Consider the following 23,164-nt stretch of genomic DNA (forward strand, 5'->3'; position numbering starts at 1 on the left):
TCCTTGGAGGGTTGTGAAATGGAGGGCAGGGGAGGGATGCTGGTAGAGGGAAGCGAGGGGACTATGAATCACCCATTTGAACACAGGAACCAGTCAACCCACCAAAAAGGGGGAGGAGTTTCCAGCCGGATGGAAGCGACTAGAAGAAGAACCTGAGGAGAAGCCACTACGAGAGGTGTTCCATCCGTACAAAAAAAAGGCGTGAAGGCTGTCGGGCTGGAATCCTGGTTGTGCTTCTTTCTAGATTCTCACGTGACCTTGGACACGCTACTGAAATTCTCTATGCCGCAGGCTTGTTTGAAGTGAGCTTAGAACGGTGCTGGGCAAATAGCAAGTAGAGTATGAGTATTTGTTAAATAAGAGGAAAGGTTTTTATTTCAGCCTCACCACTATGCTGTGAGGACTGGACAGTTAACACTGCTGTATAGAGGGGAAACTGAGGCTCAGGGAGGTCACGTGTCTCCTCTGAAGAGGTGTCAGAGCTGAATGTGGGTCTTCTGACTCCCGATCCCAGTCCCTGCCGCTCTGTGTCTGCCCGTCTCTCCCTGCCTCGCCGGGGAGAGGCCCTTCTCCTGAGTGGCGGGGGGACCTAGGTGGTACAGGGAAGTAGGTGAGGGCCAGCTATGACAACCTCCAGGCTCTCATTCAACCCCCCACCCCTGAGCCCCCACTGCCTTTGCATTGGGAACGGAACCGGCTTGCCATGAAACTAGAGCTCTAGAAACAGACACCATGAGAGTTTCAGACCAACATGAGCCCCATTTGCGGGAAATCACCTCCTTCATCAGCGTGGGTACTTGGAGACTGACCGACCCAGGCTTCACGACTGCCCTGTCCTTGGCCCATCTCACCACTACCATCTCTAGTTCTGGGAAGGAGGACAAGGGAGACAAAGTGGACCTCTGCATGCCTTTTATTTGAATAGCTAATTCATGCACATAGTACAAAACTCAAAGGCTCAAAAGGGTATTCAGTGTAAACCGAGTCTCTCTCCCACCCTGGCTCCCCAGTGCCAAAGCTCTTCCTAGAGATCCCCACTGTGAAAGGAAGGAAACCCTTACATCAAATGGATTTGTTCTTTAGGAAATTGGTTCAGATGGACAGCAGACAGCCCTGGAGTGAACCAGTCTGGAAAAGCTGGTGGGCATCAAGGGACTCGGGGGGCACTCAGAAAGGTACTTCTGAATCGGGTCCGGCTTCCTGCTGAGTGGTTGTGTGAGCCACTGCATCATTGTCTGCCACGTACATCTCCCCTGGGCTGCTTCTCTCCTCCTTTAGTGTCGCCTTGGGTTTCTTATAATCAGACTTTTGTAATTAAGGCTGGGAGCCCCTAACCCCCTTATTGTCATTGCAGAAGAGAGCAGTTCTTGAATCCATGCACCAACAGGGTCAGGACCTGTGCATGATCCACGCTGAGGAGTCACAGGGATCAGCATCAGAGATCTTCCCCATCCCCAGCCTCATCCTCCCTTCCCTTCTGTTCCTTTCCCTTCGCCCTCATTTCTCTTCCCCACCCCCAAGGGCACATTAAACACATACAAAGAGCAGTGCCTGGGCTTCCTATGGATTTATGATTTATGGTTATTCATCTTATTATCTAAGTGGTTTTGCCAGGTAAAATATTAAGGCACCACTGCCATTATAACCTTGTCTTCCATGATCTCATTGGCAGCTGGTGTTGCCATGACAACTGGGCTGGAGAAATTGGTACTGAGCTTCGGTGGAAGACGATGCGAACACTGGTGTGTGTGTGTGTGTGTGTGTGTGTGTGTGTGTGTGTGTGTGTGTGTGTGTGTGTGTGAGTGCGCGCGCGCGCACGCGCGCTCGCAGTCTTCCTATCATGTATATCTGTTGTGGGAGAAGCCATGGATTTCTTAGGCCACACCTTCTGCTTCTCCTTCTAGTTTGGTCTAAATTAGCTTGAAGACTCTAAATCAACTGGAAGGAAGCTTTGGAGGAGGATTTCTTTGTTTGGTTTATTGGGTAGCAAATTGAAAGCTGGGACACATAAGAAATATTTTAGTCTTTCTACCCATGTGAAATGAAGCAGCTACCCCCACTCAGTGTCACTCTTAAAAGCACCTTGGGCTTAACTTATTTAAAATTTGTATGTAATTCTCTTATTAAATATAGAAAGTCAGAGGTAGAAGGGACCCCACACGTCATCTGTTTCCCCCTTTCATTTGGATAAGAAAACTAAGGCCCAGAGAGGCTAAGTGACTTGCTGCATACAGTATGGCTCCGGCATGGTCTACGATGACTTCAGCTAAGTGACTTACTCCTTTAAGTCTCAATTTGCTCATCTGTAAAATGGGGATAATATCAAGATCCACTTTACTAGGTCACTGTAAGGCTTAAGTGAGATAATCCCAATGCTTGGCACGTATCAAGCTCTCAATAAATTCCATCATTGTTACCCCAGGTCACACTGGGAATCAGAAATAGGACAAAAATCCAGCTGAGCTAACTCCTACTTAAACTGGAGCCTTTTCCCATTAATCCCGCCTTGTCCTCTGTTTCTTTTTGTGTATATGTTCCTTGTCAGCCAGGGGAGAGTGGAAGGCCCTTCTGAGCTGGGGGTTGTCTTTTCTTAAAACCTCCCAGGAGGCGTGTATAATGCATACACTAGGTACCCTGTGGATGCTTGTTGATTTGAGGACACACATCACATGCTTTGTGCCCTCATGGATGATCGACCGAATGCACATGGCATGCCTATACTGTAAGGGGAGAAAGAACAGAAGGACAAATTTAAGGAGGGAAGTGAACACTTTTTGATCACTTCGGACGAAACCAGGCATTTGATAAACACAGAAGTGTTTAATCATCCCCATAACCTCATGAGGTGATGAGGTGAGCATATTCATTCCCATTCTGTGAATAAGAACACTGAGACAGAGTGGCTATGCAGCGTGCCCAGGGAGGTTCACATGCCAGGTTGAGAGCTGGCCTTCCACCCAACCTTTCACTTCAAGGTGCGGCTGATGCCCTCAATAGACTCTGGTCCAAAACAATTTCTCACCCCTCTGCGAGCCAAAAGCTTATTTCCTGAGGTGGTGAGTGGGATGCAGAGTAGACTGACACCTTTTCCATCACTGACACAAAGAAGAGTATACAAAGCACAGTTGTGTAACTCTGGGAATCTAAAATATTCCCCCAGCCAAACCAGACTGGTATTGAAAGTCACACCGGGCTGGGTGGTTTTACAGAAGGCCATGTGTTTAAACCTCCTTTCATCACTCTGTCAGGAATAAGAGCAATGCGGTAGAACCTCACAGTCCTGTTCAGAGGAACACACTGTTCTGGGGAAACTTATTTCCAAAGAGATTCTGAAGTAAAAACCCATCCACTTGGTGGGGGTGGGGGGTAGTGAGCCTCTATCTCACATCCTAGGCAATGAGGCCATGAAACCAGCAGGTCTCTGTACCTCTTAGGTAAGAGTCGCTCCGTCTCTGGGTGAGCTGGGTACAGCAGTACAGAATTTAACTGAGTGCCCCGTCCCTCAATTAGGGATGGAGGTGAGATGTGGACAGGGATGCCTGATGCGCGTACACAACAGGGCTGGATGACTTCACTGGGATCTAGGTCTGCACAGCAACCATGCTTTGCTTACACTATATGTTTTCTGGAGTTTGGGGGTGGGGTTGGGGGGGCCGATGGAGATTTGGAGGAGATAAAGGGGCCCTCCCAGCACTGCATGAAGTCGCCGAACTAGGGGCAGAAGTTCGGACTTAGAAGACAGACTTGCCTCTCCGGTGGGCGACCCAGCCCTGCGTCTTGCCAGATGTCGCTGTGTTCACATTACCAATCTGACTCATTGCACCTGCTGGAGAGGGGAGCTGTATCGCTGCTGAGTTACTGGGGACATTACATGCAATAAGCTAATTAGGAACCTGGGAAATGCTAGTTATCACAACACCCCCTATGATAAAGCTCATCAGATGGAGAAATCTTTTTAATATCATTGAGCTTCATCTTTTTAATTCCACACGATTTTCTGGGTGAGCACTTTCTACGAGGTGAGCTGCGGTGCCATCTTTGCATCCCAGTCATACCCAGCAGACAGGTATCCCCTAACACGTACTGACGCCCGCTTTCAACCCCGAGGTGACTAGGTGGCCCTGAGTGCAGCCCGCAGCAGGGCCCGCCCTCCCGCTCCCTGCCCTCTGAGCCTGGGGCTGGAGTAGGCGCTGGGCCAAGCCGTACGGGGAGACCCCGCCGCATTCCGCGTGGAGAAGAGCCCCGAAGGCCGCGGCTCTTACATAACTGGAATGACGTAACCGCGGGCAGCTCCCGAGGGCGGGGGCAGCGGGAGGGCGGGCCCCTCCGCGTTCCTGCACTGCAGCGCCGCGAGGCTCGCCAAGGGGCTGCGCGAATACACCAAGTAAGACGGCGCGGGCGGCCGAAGGTGCAGCGCCGGGTGGGCGGGGCCGCTGGCCGTCACGTGGCCCGCCTCGGCGCGGGCGAGCCGGCTTGGCGGGGACGTGCCCGGGACTTCGCGATCTCGCTGGACCGACGAAGCGACAGTGGCAGCCGCAGGCTTGCAGCCCGCGGGCACACGTACGGGGCGGGCAGGGTGCAGCCCCCCGGACACTCGGGGACCCGCCTGGCGCCCGAGGGGCGGGGCTTTGCCGCGCCTGGGCCGGGACCCACTGACGTCAGGCGGCCCGCGGGCCTCGGAGCCCCGGGGCGTTACCTTGGCGCCCTGTAGGGCGTGCTCGGGTGACTGCGGAGGGCTGCCGTCGGCGTCAGGCAGGGCGAACTCTAAACTGCTGCCGAGGACTCTGGCTTAGAACTTTCCTGGGTGTGCTTTTTTCTCACCAATAAAACGCAGCTTGTGGACTGTGACCTCTGGCGCCAGCTGGAACATTCCGAACGCGGGTTTCGGGGCGGGTGTCCGCCGGGCACCGTGTGAGCTTGTTGAGCGGTGCTTGATGATTTCACTGGCCTGGTGGTCACCCTCGCTGTACCCTAGCCGGTTCTCCACCTCACTGTGATTTTAAGGGGCGGCCAGTTCCCGGGGATGGAGAGATGGTTTTTATCTTAGAATTAATTAGGCTTATGCAGTGGTTCTCAATCCTGTCTGAATAACGGGGCAAGAATTTAAAATACCAGTTTCCGGCCCTGCCCCTAGAGATTCTGATTCAGTTGGTCCGCACTGGGGCCTACACTGACGTTTTGTAGAAATCCTCCAGGTGATTCTCTTGCGGCCTAGTCATCTGAGAGACGACTCCTCCCTGCACGAGCGTTTTTATCAGTTCCTAAGGCAGCCCCGCACATTTCCATCATTCCAAGGGGAGGCAAGCGGCGACTGCTCCCTTCTCTTCACCCCACATCCTTTTGGAAAAAGTGCTTGTTTTTCTCAGGAGGCAGGACTGCAGGTAATAGTGGGAAGTGTAACCGTCAACCCTGCCACCCGCCCCCGGATTTAGGCAAATACGGTGGCAGCCTCTTTTCTTTCAAAGGGGTGCACTCTGGCGGTGGCCACTATTTGCTGGGTCTTTCCATGTTACACCGAGAGCAGCCCCAAGAGCTTGAGTCAGCTTCCTGCCCTGGGAAAGCAGGCTTCTAAAAGTCTCTCCCCAGACTCATTCATGGAGGGGGAGGGGTGCAATCCAGATGGGTTTCCCTGTTGTTGTACATTTAGTGAATTGGAGGGAAAGATAATTCCTTATTTTGATTCCAGTGTGAGAGTCACTGTAGTTTGGGTTTATGCTGTTTTTTCTTGGCACACCATGACTTTTATAAAGCTCCCCTATGTTGATCTATGAAACAGCACCAAGTCACTTCCCTAAACTTGCCTGAACCTAAGAATTACCTGGAACAATTAAAAAGAAAACAAAACCTGATTCCTAAGTCCCTCACAGAAGTAGATGGGGCCTAAGCAAATTCTATATTGGGTAAATTGGGGGGAACATGCCTAGGAGCTCGCCCCTTGGTGATTTCTATCTTCAGAGGTTCAGGAAGCACTAAGTACAGTGGTTGCTCAGTTTGGGTCAAAATCATCTGGGGGGCGTGTGACGACAGATTGCTGGGCTGAACTTTGAGCTCGGTAGACCAAGACCACGTTTCTAGCAGGTTCCCAGGTGACGCTAAAGCTGCTTGTCTGGCTCATCCTTTAAGCATCACTGGTGTAGTAGAAGGTGCCCCAGGCTGGGTGTTAAAAGAATGGAAACCCTCCTTTGTCTTTATGACCTACCATTTTGTGACCTTAGGCAAGTCATTCATTTCCTCTCTGCACTGAAAAACAGGGACTGATATCAAGAGTTTGTGAAGATAAAATACTTCCCCAGAAAGTGGATGGGGGATACAAAAAAGCCAAATCTTATTTTTTTAAAGGTTTTATTTATTTATTTGAGAGAGAACATGCACGCGCGCAAGCGAGAGAGCACAAGCGGGTTGGGGGGAGCAGCAGAGGGAGAGAGGGAAGCAGACTCCCTGCTGAGCAGGGAGCCCGATGGGGGACTCGATCCCAAGACCCTGGGATCATGACCTGAGCCAAAGGCAGACGCTTAACCAACTAAGCCACCCAGGGCCCCCCAAACCTTATTGTTAACAACAGACTGACCCAGGACAGGATCCTGCAGTGAAGACAAATAGCCGGGGCAAAGGACAGAAGAAGGGTATGACATGCCCTGCAGACCAGCCTGGCACTGCCCTCTGGCATGGCTCACAGCCGAGAGCTTGAGGAAGAGGTTTAATCCACAGGAGCTGCCCTCGGAAAACCTTAGTGTTTAATAGGATCAACGTGGTCGTCCAGAGGCTCAGGTCTCCTCTAGCTAGGTGTCAGAGAGAAAAGCCTCTGGGCTTCCTGCCCTTGAGGAGGGGATCTTCAGGGCAGTTACTTGCAGGTTCTCTGTGGCCTCCTCTTCTGGCTCTGTTGTGGTTTGGGAAGGTCTCACTCGTTCCCCACCAGTACCTGCCCTTGGCTAGGACCCTGTTTATTGACTCCAGGGGCTTAGCCCTTTCTGAGGAGCTGCTTGCTTCTGCAAGAAAATTCTTTCACAGTGATCCTGCCTCCCCGCCCCCCAACATTTGTCTGGGGAAACACAGCTTCATCTTTGGTTATAGTTTAAGATGCTCTCAAAGTCCCTGGTGATTTGGAGGGCCGGGATGGAGGTGGGGGGCAAATGAGGAGCTCAGTTTTGAATATGGGGAGTATTGATGTCATTATTAATAATAGTAATATTAATAGTAACTACTATGTATTGAGCTCTTAATTCATTCCAAGTCTGGTAATAAATGCCTTGCGTACATCTCCTCTAGGCTGCCCAAGAGTCAGCTTTTATCTTCCCTTCTCTGCAGAAAGTCTCCTCTTCTGGGCTGCAGGGGCCCAGAAAGGTTAAGTCAACACAGGAGATGGCGGAGCTATTAAGAAGCAGAGCTGTGATTTAAACCCAGGCTGTTTGACCCAAAGCCCTTATTATTGATATTCTTTTTAGCTTCAAGTCAGCCTCCCAGGAAGCTTTGGAATAGTCCGCCGTCTTGCCGGCCGCACTGCGCCACCAGCAGCAGAAGCGGTGGGAAGGGTGTTCTCTGAGCTGCCCCAGCATTCCGTGAGTAACCGAGGGAGGGCGGGAACGGGAACATTCTTCCTGGTCTCTCGACTGTGAGACAGGGGCCATGACTGTCCCCGGTCGGTGGCAGTGACTTCCAAACCTAACCTGGGCTCATAAACATTCTTTGGCCTCCTCAGCAGTGTCCGGGCTTGTACTTGGCAGTCGTGCAGGCCCAGGGAGCCCAGCCGTTGGCAGTCTGTGTGGAAACACGGTGTGGGGGAGGATGCTGGGCTTCTCGGAGAACCTTCAGGAGAAAGGGAACCGTTCTCCACTGCAGGGGAGAAACCACTGGGCTCTTTGGGCCTGAGATCCAAGCTCTGAGACCCAGCCTGCCCGTGTGTGGGGACACTCCTGCCCTCAGGGCCTCCTCTAGCTAATCCGCCTCCATTCTGCCTCCACCGCCCTCAGCCGGTTCCATAGCCAGCCAATACCAGGAAAGCAAAGGTGGAAGAGGGAACTCAAAGGGCCGAGAAACGGTTAAAGAACTCAGGGTTACTTTTATCCAGTGTGATCCCTTTGTGCAAATGAGAAAAGGCACCTCCTTCACATGCTTTGCTGCCATCTGCAAGCAGTTGCTCGATGCAGATACAAATGCCCCATCACTGCGATCCGAACGGCGCCCCCTAGAGTTGTGTGGCACATACCCCCTAGCCCCGAAGCAGTCTTTGCTTTCCCCGAGGCCGTACAGAACTCAACAACCTACCTTCCTCCTGCTTCTCTCTGTCCTTGCAAAGCCCCTCCACGGCACCCAGTCCTTCTACAGCTAGGTAGGGATAACGCTCCTGCCCTGCAGTGGGCATGATGCCAGTGGTCTCCTAAGCTCCTCTTCTTTTCCCCCCAAAACTGGATAAAGGGAAAACGATCCCTCTATCAGAGGATTTTTTGGGGGGGAGGGGCACTTCCGGTATCAGAGGCAGTCAGAGAAAGCTGGCATGGATGCCAAATTGTTAAGAGTCTAATAGTTTTGAAAGTTCAGGAAGCTAATGAGAGAGGAAATGTCAAGCCTGAGATGATGGGATCGTTCCTGAGCCCAGGGAGGGAAGCAGGGAGGTGAGGAAGGAGGGAAGGAGCTGTATGATGTGCTGGGGGGAGCAGTAATGCCCACCCCAGAATTAGGCTTTCTCCCTACAGGGCTTTCTGTTCCTGGCTCCTGACAGCCGTTCTGTCTATCGGCTTGCTGCTTCCAGGAGTGCCTATGCATCTGCATCTCAGGACTTTGTGCCTGATGCCTTAGAGGTCCAAGTTCCTGGAAGAGCTTTCTTGGTCAGCTGAGGGAACAGTGGCATTGGGAAAAGCCAACTGCTATTGACAGAGCCAAGCGAGGTGAGCAGCCTGCTGTGTGTCCACAGGGCCTCAAGGCCAACCTTTGGCCGCTCCACACTGGGGAGAGTGCCCAATGTCACAGGCAGGTCAGGGAGGGCCCAGCCAGCATGGCCAGGAGTTGACCGTGATCCCATGAGGACCAGCACAGCTGCTGATTCTCAGCTGTGCATTGAGCTTCCAGCTAGAGGTGGATAAAGCAAGTGACCGGAGGAGCCTTTCCTCAACTCTTAATTAATTCACGGGAGAGCTCGGGTCCTGGCCACACATCGTTAAGAGCAGTGAGGGGTTTCAGCCAACCCTGGGCCTCTGAATCACCAGTGGAACTTTAAAAGGGTGTGGATACCCGATCCCCACCTCATGTCTTGTCAGTGAGCATCTGGGGTGGCATGGGGAGGAGGGTGGGAGTCCATTGCAGTTTGGCTGTGGACCCTACTTTAGAACCAGTGACCCCAGAATAACCTGAGAGGGGAGTGCGTTGAACTTGCCTCCTCCTTCCTGGTGTTCTCGCGTCCTGCCTCCAGGCTTAGAGCAGCTGGGGATGGCCTCCTATTTCACTTCCCTAATTTTGATTTTGTGAAAGGCTCTCTAGGTGCCCCGTAAATTATTGAATCAGCTGAAGTCTTCCTCTGAGTAAATGCCAGAATTTCCTGCATGAATTCAATGGCTCTGGGTCACCAAATGGCACTGTGGTGGCTAGACAAGTCCACTGTGTCTTTCCAGAGACTCTTCTCCAGAAAAACGGACGTTGCAGTAGAAATTGGAGAAATAGGCTGGGAATGTATCACTTTTCCAGACGCTCAAAGATTTTTTTTTTCTCTCTCTCTGAAATCAAGTTAGGCATTTTTCTGGGGGAATATTATACCATTTGGAGTTGCAGTTCATTATCTGCCAAGTCAGGGTGAGGAATAAGTGCATCTTAGCAACTGGGAGGTCCTCTGAAGTGTTGTGGGGGGGAGGACAGAGCAGAGGGGCCGGGTACATGGTTAGCTGAGAGCCTTCCATGAAACAGACCCCATTTAATAAAGCAAGCTATTTTAAGTGAAGAAATCAGGCTCTGTAATGATTACTTTTTAACTGCCACAGCCAAGGCATTCCCCTTTAAATAAACTTTGATTGATGATAGTATGGTCTTTGCTAGAATAGTCTGAGTGCCAATTATGGATTCAGCCATTCAATAAATATTAATCAAGTCCCTGCTACATGTTAGGCCAGGGTTTCTGAATTTGGGCTGAGCGTTAGACTCACCTGGGAAGCTTTTAAAACATACCCAGGCCTGGACCCATCACCTGGAGCTTTTAAAAACACCCCAGGCGATTCTAAAGTGCAGCCCGGTTGAGACCTCTGTGTCAGATGCCATGTGAGATGCTGGGGATGCAGATGTGACCAAGACCGACCCTTCTTATCCTTGATGTGTTCAAACCCCTACAAAAAATCAGGACCTTATCCCGGATGCCGCATCAGTCAGCCCATATAGGCAGGCGAGCAATCATCCTCACTATTATACCTGCTGCTCTAATTGTGGCAACCATCCATTTAGATTTTCCAGAGGAGTCTCAGTTTCAGGTATTCTTCCTGTGAGCCTGTACATCTTAATTCATCTGGAAAAGCTGGTCTCCAGAGCCACGGGGATCTCTAGAACTCACAGATGATTTCCTTGAATTCCACCAGGTGGCACAGTTCACCTGGTTTGTCGAGATCAAGACCCAGCTCCAAGTTCCAAAGGTGAGAGCATCAGGGAGAGCGCTAAGCAGGTGAGCTGCCTCTCCTGCTGGTGGTTTCTTTCAACTTGACTTCCATCAGCTGCGAGAGGGCTGAGCTGCTGCCCGCACCCCCTGGCTTGGTAGTGGCCGGCTTGGGGTGCTTCTGCTCTGGAAGCAGCCCAGCCACCCGAGCTTTCTAGTGGCTGGGTTTGACCGCTCATCCCGGTCGGCAGCAGAGACCTTATACTGGACGATGACTCTGCTGGGGTTTCCACCCGGGAAGAAGCTCCGGCCGGTGAGACACATCGAAGGGGACTGCAGCCCGGCTCGCCAAGCTGTGTACTGACCCAAAGGCTCTCCAATAAAGAGAGACAACGAGAGACATTTAGGTCTTGATGAGAGCCACCTCTTCACAAGAGCTTTCAGAGCCGGCCCACATTTTGTGCTCTGGCTTTTCTGAGAGAGTCGGAGCCAGGACTGTCCGCTTAATTTGCGGGACAGAGCGCAAAATGAGAATGTAGGACCCTGGTGCAAAAAGTATTAAACATTTCAAGACAGTAAAGGCAGAGCACTGAAACGAGTGTGGGGCCCTTCTGAATGTGGCCCTGTGTACCTGCACAGGTTGGCCCCCATGAACTTGTCCCCGAATGGAAAACCCACTGAAAAGTGAGCTCGGGCAGTGTTCTTAGCTTCCCCGAACCTCCGTTTCCTCATCTGAAAAATGGGGGTGATATTATTCTATTTTTGAACATATGTTTGAGAGTGAACCATATGTCAGGCCACGTGCTAGGAGCTGCAGGCAGAGATGAGAAGACGGAAGAGGCCCCTGGGAATGGCCCTCAGTTACCATGGCTCCCTCACTTTCACTGCAGAACGTCCCCCGAGCCTGCCTTCCAGTCCCGCCCGCATCGCCTCCTCCGGCGCGAACCTGCTTCCCAAGCCACCGGGGGCGGGGGTGGGGGCGGGGGTGGGGGCGGGGCAGGCAGCGCCCCGCCCCCTCAGCCTCGGCGCGTGGCCGGGGAGGATGCTCCAGTCCAGAATGGAATATTTTGCATCTGCTCCTGAAGGTGGTTCTTCTTATTTTTCATAACGCTTTCAAAGCAAGTGTCCTTTCTGTTCTCACGGCACGTCTGTGGTCTCCCGCCATCAGATGCCGCACAGAGGCTCCGCGCCAGCAGCAAGCGTGAGGGTCTCTAAATCTTCCTCTACGGTGTGCGTGCCGCCGCGATCTGCGGCTGCAGTTCTTGAGATTGAAAGCTGGCTGTCTGCCTGCTGATAACTTTCAGCTGTGCCTGCCTCAGGACGCAACAAGAATACTAATCTCAGGCCACAGGCAGATGAGGGTTTGCCCGAATTCCAGCCTGCTGTGGTTTGGGCTGCATTTTTTGCAAAGTGGATTTATATGAAAAAAGATGACGGTATGGTTTTGTTTATAATGTTGAGCCGTCGTTGGGAGGGTAGAGCTGAAAAGACGGAGCACACGTTATTTCCTGGAGTGGGGAGAGAGGCAGCCCTCGACCTCCTGCCTTACACAAGGTGGGGTTGGAGCGCACACACGGGAGATTCCTTTTTCTTGTGTGTTTGTTTATGGGTGGCCTCCAGCGCTGAGAGCTCCAAGGGCCCAGGGCTGACAGTGCTGTCTGCTTATCCCGGTGGCGTGGTTTCCCTGACTCGGTGTACCCTCAAGGCTCTGCCAGGGGGATCGGCTGCTCCCTCCCCGCTCCCTTTAGGATGAGGCACCACTCGCAGCTTCATGTGGTCTAGCACATGCAGCCCCCGCACAAATGGTGTAGGAAGGAGCTGGGCTCAGCTTTGTGTCCTGGTTCTGTGCTCACTAGCCTTGTGAGCCTGGGCGGTGTTCTCAGCTTCCCTGAACCCCAGTTTCCTCATCTGAAAAGTAGGGGTAATATTACTCCATATTTGAACACGTGTTTAAGTGTGAACCATATGTCAGGCGGTGTGCTAGGAGCCAGAGACAGGTGATAGATACAGCCCCTCACAGTCTTGGGAGGGACCAAGTGGTTAACAAGCACCTGCCTGCTCAGCTCTGTAGCACAGTGGGGGCAAATGGGGAGTAGCTGTGCAGACCCCCAAGTATGTGTTTCTCTGGCCTTCATATCAGCCGGCTTCCGGCCGGGTTTGACCATTGAGGAAGAGTGGTAGGTGGTAAGAAGGGAGAAACTGGATATTTGACTTCCCTGGCAACGGCTGGACCTCCGCTGAGGTTCTTCCTTTCGGTGGCGAGCCTGTCTCTGTGGCTCAGGTCCCACCACCTCCTCCACTTGTTCCTCCAGCCCAGGCTGGTGGCTTCCTGCTCCTCCCGATCTTCTGGTTAGGGGCCAGTCACAGTTGGCTTCTTACCATCTTCATCCTTTGGGGACCGATCCCTGCATTCAGCTCCCTTTATTGAAAGAGGTTTCGATTAGAAACTTGACTGGCATAACATGATATGTGCTATGACATGGGGAAGTTCAGGGTATACGTATAGCTCTCAGTCAGTAGGAGAAGTGATTATTAGTGTTCTTAATATTTTTTATACTAATACTATCACCACTCCCAACCTTACATTCTCTGCTTCAAGTTCCCCAGTTCTCTTGAATCAATGCCGAGGGCACTTGGAGGGACAGGTCCTCGCTGCATGGTTGGGTACAGCGGTCCCTTGGGCAGGAGGGCCTGGGTGGGTGTGCAGCAGGCCGGCCGAGTCAGGTGAGTGTGGGCACCAGGGAAGGTGCAAGGTCCTGTGCGAATCACTGACTACTCAAAATTAATATTAACTAGCACCTCATTCCTATGTAGCGATTTCTACTAAGGATGCATTCATGCACTGTTTTCCATTTGCTCATCAGACTCATGCTCTGACACAGGTAGAGGGGTTCCTGTGATGTCCCCTCATGACTCCTGGGCCACAGAGCAGCTAGATGGTGGCTCATCTGCAGAAAGGATCCAGCTGAGTTTTGTTCAATTTCAAAGAGTTAGTATGGCGGTGCTCGTTGGCTCCGAGGGTCAGCCTTGACATGTGTATGTCAGTGGATTGGGGGTTCTGATGCACATGTGTCTGTTCCTAGCTCCTTCCCCTGGTTACAACAGACTCCTGGCCTTTCCTTCTGGGTGCTTCCTGGCCTCCTGTTTTCTCCCAGAGGGGGACAGATGATTTCCTTCATCTTTTCACAATACTTCATTTCAGCGGGCTCCGTGGTTGATTTATCTAGTACAGTGATTCTCTCTTCCATGCTGCTACCTCCGTCCGATGCTGAGACACCCCAGGTGCCTCCAGGAGACTCAAGTTCAAAGTGGAATTGATTTTCGTTCACTTGAATTTTGTTGTTTTTTTGAACCTGGATTTTGTGTGAGTGTTACTGGGCACTATTGGGTAGGAGAGAATTTTAGGGTGGTTATGGGGAAGAACCCAGAAGAAAGGACTGGGTGTCTACAGGCTCAGTTTGCAGTCATCGGGGTGGGGGTGCTCACCCCCCCACCCGGGAAGGAGTCAGCAGGCAGCCCATGTCTGCTCTGGCTGAGCCAAGGCCTTCACAGCCTTTTCTTAAAGAGCGTAGTCCTGTACACATCATGCTTTTCCTATCCTTTGAAAGTAGAGGAATATTCAGCTGCACCAGACTGGAGCTGAATATGGTATTTAAGATGATGATAAACCTTCTGAGGCAGGAAAATGTAGGATTGTTTCGGTTTTCTCATTTTCTGAGCCTTTGTTTCAGAGTGAGAAAACAATATGTTTTAAATCAGTAGAAAGAAATTCTGACTACAATCTTGGGTTCTGTAACTCTGCTAATGGGGAAGCTGAGGAAAGGAATTGTGGTTCATCAAAGGAATTGTGGCTGTTGCTCAGAACCTGACCTGTAGGGTCAGTTCTCAGGTCTCTGCGGCAGCAGGAGTCTCTGCCTTGGGTTAGGGGTAGGTCATAGATGCCCGCTGTGGCCCAGAGGGCATGTCCTTGCCCCACAGCATACTTAGACTGTAAGCCTGATTCCAGTGCCAGGGACAGAGAAGGGGCTGAACAGCCAATATACATTAATTTTCTCCATGTATGGCTGTGTGTACCACCCAGAGGCAAGAGGGGGGCATTCAACATGACTCCTCCATCAAGAAATCCTCAATATACTACGGGAGGGAGCTGCATCCAGCAGTGACTGTAACACAAGGTGGAAATTGGTAAACATCATAAGCAAGGACTGAGTCACAAAGGAAGTTGTCATCTAGTAATTACGATGTACCCTAGATCTAGTCTTAAGAGCAAAATATTGACAAAAACCCTAAATGATCGGCAGGAGGAAGCTCTACACAGCCATGCTGAAGTATGTTAGGTAACCATAAAAGAAAGAAGGCAGGCTTATAGATAGTTTTAAAAAACCTCTAAAATATATTAAATGAGAAACAAGGATGCAGAGCAATGTATAGTCTGATCCTATTTGTATGGAAAGGGGGCACATATTTATAATATGTATATCATGCTTAATATACATAATATATATTATGCTTTATTTTTTTTTAAAGATTTTATTTATTTATTTGAGAGAGAGAGAATGAGAGATAGAGAGCACGAGAGGGAAGAGGGTCAGAGGGAGAAGCAGACTCCCTGCCAAGCAGGGAGCCCGATGCGGGACTCGATCCCGGGACTCCAGGATCATGACCTGAGCCGAAGGCAGTCGCTTAACCAACTGAGCCACCCAGGCGCCCTATATATTATGCTTTAAATATATGTATATAACTATTGTATGTGCTTAAAATATTTCCGGATGATTAACAAGAAACTGTTAGCAGTGGCTTACTGCTGAGGAGTGAGACTGCTACTTTCCATTTTGTGTCATCCTCCAAACTATTTTATTTTAAAAACACACGCATGTATTTTTTAAATTAAAAAATGCTAGTTTATATCTTTTAAAAAAGCTTTACAACTTTTTGTTTTCTGGTTTAGAACATCTTTCTGCACATGTGGATTTGTCTGATCCCAAGAAAATCTGGAAATTTATTGAAAATTTCAAACAAGAAAATCAACTCAATGTTCTGGTAAGTTTTATAAACCTAAGTAGAGGATAAATCTCACGTGTGTACATTTTTCATCTATGTGGATATGGACTGATATGTGGATCTGTGGGTCTTTAGGACGACATCTTAGTGAGAGTCTTCTCTGGTGAGGCCTGCTCATGCAATCAGGTTTACTCACTGGCCTCAAGGGGAGACCCAGCACATTGTGGGGAACGGGAGGGGACCACCCACTGGGTAGATACTATGGGAAGAAGATGAGGACATTCCATTTTTCATAAAATGATGATGTGTGTATCTGTATCCCTAAGGTCTGTAGATTGGGGCATGTGTGTATTAAAGTTAGGGGTTCTGGGAAAAATAAAAATAAAAAGTTTGGTCCAAAAGAATGCCTGCTGCAGACAAGCAAACCTTTTAGTAACACAGTGTGGAACTCCCCAGAGAGCCGGGAGGACTCAGGTAGGATGGTACGTGTCTGCCCCTCCCAGATGCTCTGCACTGAGCTGAGCTGCTTTTCTATCTGAACAGTTTCTGATGTGCTCCAGAATGCCCATTTGGGCCGAGGTCTGGTCTTGCACTGTCCAGTATGGCTATGGAGCATTGGAAGTGTAGCTAGTCCTAACTGAAGTGTGCTGTAAGGGTAAAAATGAGTCAATTTCAAAGACTTGGTCTGAAAAAAAAAAAAAAAAGCAAACGATCTCATTAAGATTTTTATAATGATTGCATGTTGAAATGATACTATTTTGAATATACTGAGTTCAATAAAATATGTTATTAACATTTACCTGCTTCTTTTTTTCTTAAGATTTTATTTATTTATTTGACAGAGAGAGACATAGCGAGAGAGGGAGCAGAAGCAGGGGGAGCGGGAGAGGGAGAAGCAGGCTTCCTGCGGAGCAGGGAGTCCGATGTGGGGCTCGATCCCAGGACCCCGGAACCATGCCCTGAGCCTAAGGTAGACACTTAATGACTGAGCCACCCAGGCGCCCCCCCTCCCCTTTTTAAAGATTTTACTTATTTGAGAGTGAGCAAGCCAGAGAGAGCGAGCGAGCGAGCGAGAACACAAGCAGGGGGAGAGGGATTACCTGCTTCTTTTTATCTTTTTAATGCAGCTACTTTTGAGAAAAATTACATATTTCTATTGGACAGCTCTGGTCTAGGTGCAATCCCAGAGCACATTACTGAGGATTTGGTTGCCCAGACAACCCCTTGTCATCAGAGATCTCTGCACAGTTCTGTGCAGAGCTTTCTGCACAAGTGGCATTTTCCTGGAAGGGGTCTGACGTGAAGGGACAGTTGAGCACAATTATTGTCATCACTTGGATATGGGACTGGTGGTGGCCATGGAGGTGTGGAGTTTGGAAATGGGTCTTTTGGCCCTGGTTGCCTTTCTTTTGAAATGGAACTGTGGTCTCTAGATCAATAATGCAGTGTATGTGGTCAATAAGACAGAGCTCACTGGAGATGGACTTGAAAAACACTTTGCTACCTGTACCCTGGGAGAGTAAGAGCAGTTTTCTTGTTTGTATTTAGCAAAATAAAGAGAGGACCAAAATAAGGACCAAGATGATGATACCATAGAAGCATCAGAAACACATCAGTCAACTTTTTGGGTTCTTGGTCCTTAGCATGATTGTATTTGCATCCTTCACTGCATTAAATTTTCTTCGTAAGACGCTCTTTAAAAAAAAAAAAAACCCACTCTTTTCATGATTTTTTTTTTTTTTATAATATGTGTTAGTGCCAGAAATACTTAGCATTGTTAAAGCATTTTTTTTCCCAGGAAGCTCAAGGCTCATTATAGATGTTATTTTGGTGAGGAGCGCTGGTTCATCCCAGGTGGAGTGTGCAAATATAAAACCAGCAGCTAAGGGAGCTTCCAGCCAGGGCTGAGGAAGGTATGACCATGAGGCAAGAAGATGGATTGAAAAGGGCATTCAGTTAGAACATAGGACACCTGGATTCTGGTGCCCGTTCTGTAATAACAGGTTCACTCATTTTATGCCAGCCCGGTGGTTCTCAAAGTAGGGTTCCTGGACTAGCAGCATCAGAATTACTGGGGAGGTTGGTAGGGTCCCACCTCCAGATCTACTGAAACCAAACCTCTGGGATGGGCCCAAGAAATCTGTTTTAACAAGCCCTCCAGATGATTCTGACGTCCATTAACATTTACAGAACCAATATACCTGGCTTTTAACGTCTTTGCATTTTCTCCTTCTTGAACCAAGGAGTCTGGAGTAAATTCTCTTGGTGCCTTTCAGCTTGGAGATGCCACGAATATGAGCTTCTCTCCAGTATCTATACCATTTCCTCACTGTAAGTTAAGCTTTTAATGAGGCATTTTAATTACATCTTGTCCTAAATCACAAGATGGCTGGGTGAGGTTTGTGTGGTTGTTGGGGGTCACTGAGGGCATCCATTAATAGCAACCTTCTCCCCACCCAAGAACTGAACAAACTGAGGAGTGAGACAGTGGAGTAATAGCTGAAAACCAGCGTATCACTGTTGTTACCGATGAGGCTAGTTGAAGGGTGTGGTGCAGTGTGAGAGCCAAATGGGTTTCCTAATATCGCAGCCAAGAGCTAGACAGACTCACTCACCTTGTTATAGCTGGCCGGCCCAGGACAGACACCACCTCCTCCTCCCAGGAGAGAAGAGCAGGGAGCAGAGCTGAGCATGCCCAGTTTATTGCTCCCAAATATGCTTTTTTTTTTTTTTGAAAGATTTCATTTATTTATTTGAGAGAGAGAGACAGAGATAGTGAGAGAGAACACGAGCAGGGAGGAGAGGGAGAAGCAGACTCCACACTGAGCAGGGAGCCCGATGCGGGACTCGATCCCAGGACCCTGGGATCATGACCTGAGCTGAAGGCAGACGCTTACCCGACTGAGCCACCCAGGCTCCCCAGCTCCCAAATAGACTAAATTAATTATTGATAATGGCTCCACCTCTCCTGGGCTGAGGGAAGAAGGGGCTGAGGGAGGGCAGAATCGTACTCATCACACTCTCTCCATGAGGAAGGAAGCAGTGGGAGTGGGGAAGGACCTTTCTCCTCAGTGGTTAGGTTGCTCTTCTTTTCTTTTTTTTTCTCTTTTAACAAATACCTAGAAGCTTGCTATGAAATAGTGCAGGGTTAGTACAAAATATTTTCATCTTTGATTTTGTTCCAAATGTAGTATCTTTGCCCCAGGTACCAAACCCAAATATGGGGTCAAGTTGCCTTATAACTTTATAGGATGGCAAAGCCTCCTAGAGCCACACAGCTGGCCTCCACGTGGGTTCTCAGCAGGACCAGCTTCATGGTTTGTGGGGCCCAGTGCTAAGCAAACATATGGGGCCCCGTACTCAAAAATCATTTTAAGAATTACAATATAGTTGTAATTGCTCACCCACCCCCCACCCACCCTCCATCCAACAGAGCTCCGCTGGGCACTGGCTGCGTGCTGGGCATCAGGAGTGTTGTGCACCCGTCATGTGTCATTTAACCCTGGTGACCATCCTGGGGTGGAGGTTTTCTTACCTCTCCATCACAGATGAAGATACTGGGGCTGAGAGACATTGAATCACTTGCCCAAGATCAAGTGGAGGAGCCAGGATTTGAACCCACATCCGTCCGCCTCTGGAGTGCATTACCAGGATACAGTTCTACCACCAGCGGCCTTCCCACCCTGCCGTGTTATAGTGAAATACAGGGTGCTAAGGAGTGCTGGGGGCAGGGCTGGGGCACCATTTGGAGGGCCGGCTGGGACTCTGCCTTTATGGAGTCTGTGTCAGGTGTCACACTCTAAGGGGACTGCCTTTTTGATTACACAGCTGGTGCCGTTGTACTTTTGTATGGCTCCGGTCTGCTTCTAAGGACCTTGATATCTCTTCAATTTCATTTCCTATTTGTGTGAGAAACATTGTATTGATCTTCCCAACATCTCTGAGAAGCATAATAATTCTCATGCTCTGATATTTATTCATCCTCTCCAGAGTGGAAGACAGAGTACAATACACAAAACAGCAGGATCATGACAGAGGGGGCAGCTGAACGTGGAGAGGTTAAAATATTGTCATTCTTAAGCAGGTCCAGAGCCAAAGGAACAACCCAGACCTCTGAGTCCTAGGAAATTGCTGGCTGCCTTTTTAATATGAAACATGTTTTCCCGGCCCAATTATGTAATGTGGGATGGGTTGTTTTCTATTTTCCAAGATTCAGTTGGGCCTCTAGAAACATTTCCAATCTGCAGCCAAACACTGGTGGGTTCCCGACACTCTGAGGACAGGAGAACACCAGGATTTGCAGAATCTATAACCAGATTCTAAGGATTTGGAAGCCGGAGGATTGGTTAAATGCAAGATACGATCAGAGCCCACACCTGCACGTGGCCCCTTGTGGAGACATCATAGTATATGAATTAGACAAAGTTCGGAAAGAATTCCCCTTAGCCTGTTGTGGGGCTAGGTGGGGTACGGAGAGATCTTCCTAGTTTACCCTTCAGTGGAACAAAATAAGCTGCTCTGGGTAGATTTGTGAGTAGATGCCCTATGGAGGCGAAGTGATCTCGTGAGACAGATTCTGTTTGGTTGCTGTGTTCACCCCTGTGTTTTGGGTGTTCTCAAACCATAGACACTTTGCCTGTTAGCATGCAGTGGCATTAAGCGTCCGTACGGAGGGAAGACAGATGGGAGGGGAGGGGAGGCCGCGCTAAATGCTCTGTTGGCAGCCTGCCACAGCCCGAGCGTTAGCAGATTAAACCCACCACGTCTTAGCCTCGCTCCCACCCCAGGACACACGACCAGGACACTGAGTCTACCTCCTCCAGGACAGCTGCGTCATCAACTAGTTGACTGTAATAAACAGGCAGTGGTGCCTTAGCTCTTTGGCAGAGGGTCGGGGAGTTCAGTGTAGGTCATTCTGGAAGGACGCACATCAGTGTACAGTAAGTGTCCTGTTGCTTGACGTTCTGGGATTTGGAGATTTGGAGCTCTCTGCTCACTGGCATCTCCCCACACCCAGGGAAAACTGCTATTTAAGGCAGGGACTCAAGGGTCAGAAACATCATCATCATCATCATCATAAATAGCACACACTGAGTACTTTCAATGTACTAGGGGTTGCACGAAGTATTTTGGGGGGAGGCCCTCATTCAGTCCTCATAACAGCTTTACAGATTTTCCAGACAAGGAAACTGAGAGTCAGAAGTGCTCGGAAACCAGAGTCTGTGACTCACTTTACTGAATGAAGGACAACTAAATTATAGTTGGTGCATTTTTTTTAGTGCAGGGCCGTATCTGTCAGTTATTGCTACATAACAAACAATTCTAATACTCAGAGATATGCGATAACAAGCATGTGTTTTTTGCTGACTCTTCTGCGGGTCTGCTGGGCTAATCTCGGCTGGGTTTAGCAGGGTGTCTCAAAGCAGCAGGTTGGAGCCAGAGTATGTTCCAAATGTCTCACATCTTCCTTGGACCATTAGGCTGACCAGGGTATGTTCCCATGGCGATGGCAGAGGTCCAAGTGTGCAAGTACATTTCAAGCCCCTGCGGGCTTCACATCTGCTAACATCCAATTGGCCAATGCAAGTCACTTCATAGAGCCCCAAACCAGAAGTCAGGGAGCATACTCCTCCCACAGAGGTGGGGAAGAGAGGGTGAATAATGTTGACAATGATCTTCCACAAGCTCTGTTTTATTACATTCTGACTCTTTGGAAATAGGTGATCTGAGCTTGATGTGGTAACAATTTATTAACCGAAATATTTAATGAACGAAACACTTCATTTGTTCAGTAAATGTGCAGAGATCCCCTACTATATGCCAGACACTGTGGTCAGTGATGAAGACTCAGAAATGGAAGGGACTCCTGGTCTAATGGGAGAATTAGACACATAAACGATTTCAGTAAATTCTCTTTTCATCCATGAAGGGATCTAGGGTGCAAAGCCTCAGAGGAAAGCAAAGAACAGTACTTCCAGGGTATGTTTCTTCAGACACTGTGTGTGTTTGGTACCAGGCATTCTTGTCAATAATCTTTACCCTGAGCTTTACCATGCGCCATTTTGCTTCAAAGACTTCCTTCCAGCTCACAAGCCGTCAAGCTTCCCAGAGAGGCACAGAATTTGGGAAATAGTTAAGTACTGTAGAAATGTCAGCTAGTATTGTTTTAACATCCAAACCGCTTAACTTGGAATTGAAGTCCTTTGTTGTCGTACCTCACCTACCTGTCCAAATTTCCTACTTTTTTTCCTACGCGGATCCTTTACCAGTCAGCCCATTATTTTTGGAATGTGCCACTAACAGTGACGTCTCCATGCTTTTGTCCCTGCTGCTCCTCTGCCTGGAATATCCTCCACTTGGTTAACTTCCACTTCTCCTCCATGACTCAACTGGGCACACCCCCAGCGCGGAGCTTAGTCAGGTGCCCCTCCTCTCAGCGCCCAGGGTACCCTCCGTGAGCTTGTTGCCTCACGTTAGGAATTACCGGTTGACAGGTTGGTTTCTTGCAGAGCAGGGTTCCTCGAGGGCCCATGCTGTCTGGCCACTAGGAGGCGCTCAATCTGTGTTGGCTGAACAGTAATCCAGGTGCTCCACCCCTTTAGGACTCTCCACACCTCCCGTTCCTATTCTGTAAAATGTGGATAATGATACTTTTATAGGCTAGGGGTGAGGATTAAAGAAAGGATTGTAAGTTATTTACCCAAAGGAAATCACTCACATTCACACAAAAACAGGCACGTGAATGCTTAAGCTGCTTTATTTTTATTCATAGTCACCCCAAACTAGAAACAACCCAGATGTCCTTCAGCTGGTGAAGAGATAAACTGTGGTCCTTCCACACAACGGAATGCTATTCGGCAATAAAAAGGAACAAAATATTGATGTAGGCAACAATGTGGATGAATCTTGAATGAACTGACAAAAGTCAAGCCAGACCCGAAAGGATACATGCTGGTATGATTCCATTTACATGACATTCTGGGAAAGGCGAATTTATAGGGACTGAGAACAAACACGTCAGTGATTGCAGGGTGCTTGGGGTGGAAGGAGGGATGACTATGAAGGGAATGGGTGACCGTGAGGAAATATTTGGGATGAAGGAACCGTTCTGAATCATGCCATAGTCTAATGCATTTACCCAACCCTGTGCATTTACAAAAACTCAAATGTACACACACACAGAGATGCAGAGTTTTACTGTGTGTAAAAAAGTATAAACATACAGTTGACCCTAGAACAACATAGGTTCAAACTGCACTGGTCTACTTACACGTGGATGTTTTTCAATAACTACAGTACTATAAATGCACTTTCTCTTCCTTATGATCTTCTTAATAATGTGTTCTTTTTTCTAACTTACTTAATTATTAGAATATAGTATATAATATATATTTAAATACGTGTTATTCGATTGTTTATATTATTAGTTAAGTCTTCCAGACAATAGTAGGCTATTAGTAGTTAAGTTTTGGGGGGGTCAAAATTATACACAGATTTTTTTTTTTGAAGAATTTACTTATTTATTTTAGAGAGGCAGGGAGAGGGAGAGAGAGAGAGAATCCCAAGCAAATTCTGTACTGAGCACAGAGCCCAATGAGG

The 23,164-nt window shown here is 49.1% G+C and overlaps 1 protein-coding gene across 1 annotated transcript in view; it reads left to right on the top strand.

The window, feature by feature from the left end:
- The first annotated feature begins 732 nt into the window (after nucleotides 1-732).
- DHRS12 (dehydrogenase/reductase 12) overlaps nucleotides 733-23,164 on the top strand; it is a 35,550-nt gene continuing 13,118 nt past the window's right edge. Inside the window, 9 exon segments of the mRNA XM_028104798.2 lie at nucleotides 733-793; nucleotides 4,291-4,384; nucleotides 8,747-8,855; nucleotides 8,858-8,882; nucleotides 10,551-10,633; nucleotides 15,513-15,525; nucleotides 15,528-15,604; nucleotides 16,999-17,071; nucleotides 20,079-20,087. Of these exon segments, the coding sequence (XP_027960599.2) occupies nucleotides 733-793; nucleotides 4,291-4,384; nucleotides 8,747-8,855; nucleotides 8,858-8,882; nucleotides 10,551-10,633; nucleotides 15,513-15,525; nucleotides 15,528-15,604; nucleotides 16,999-17,071; nucleotides 20,079-20,087 (544 nt within the window).

The sequence above is a fragment of the Eumetopias jubatus genome, unplaced genomic scaffold, assembly GCF_037043125.1.
Source record: "Eumetopias jubatus isolate StellerSeaLion01/CBP00866 unplaced genomic scaffold, mEumJub1_p1.0 scaffold_3, whole genome shotgun sequence".
Lineage (NCBI taxonomy): Eukaryota > Metazoa > Chordata > Mammalia > Carnivora > Otariidae > Eumetopias > Eumetopias jubatus.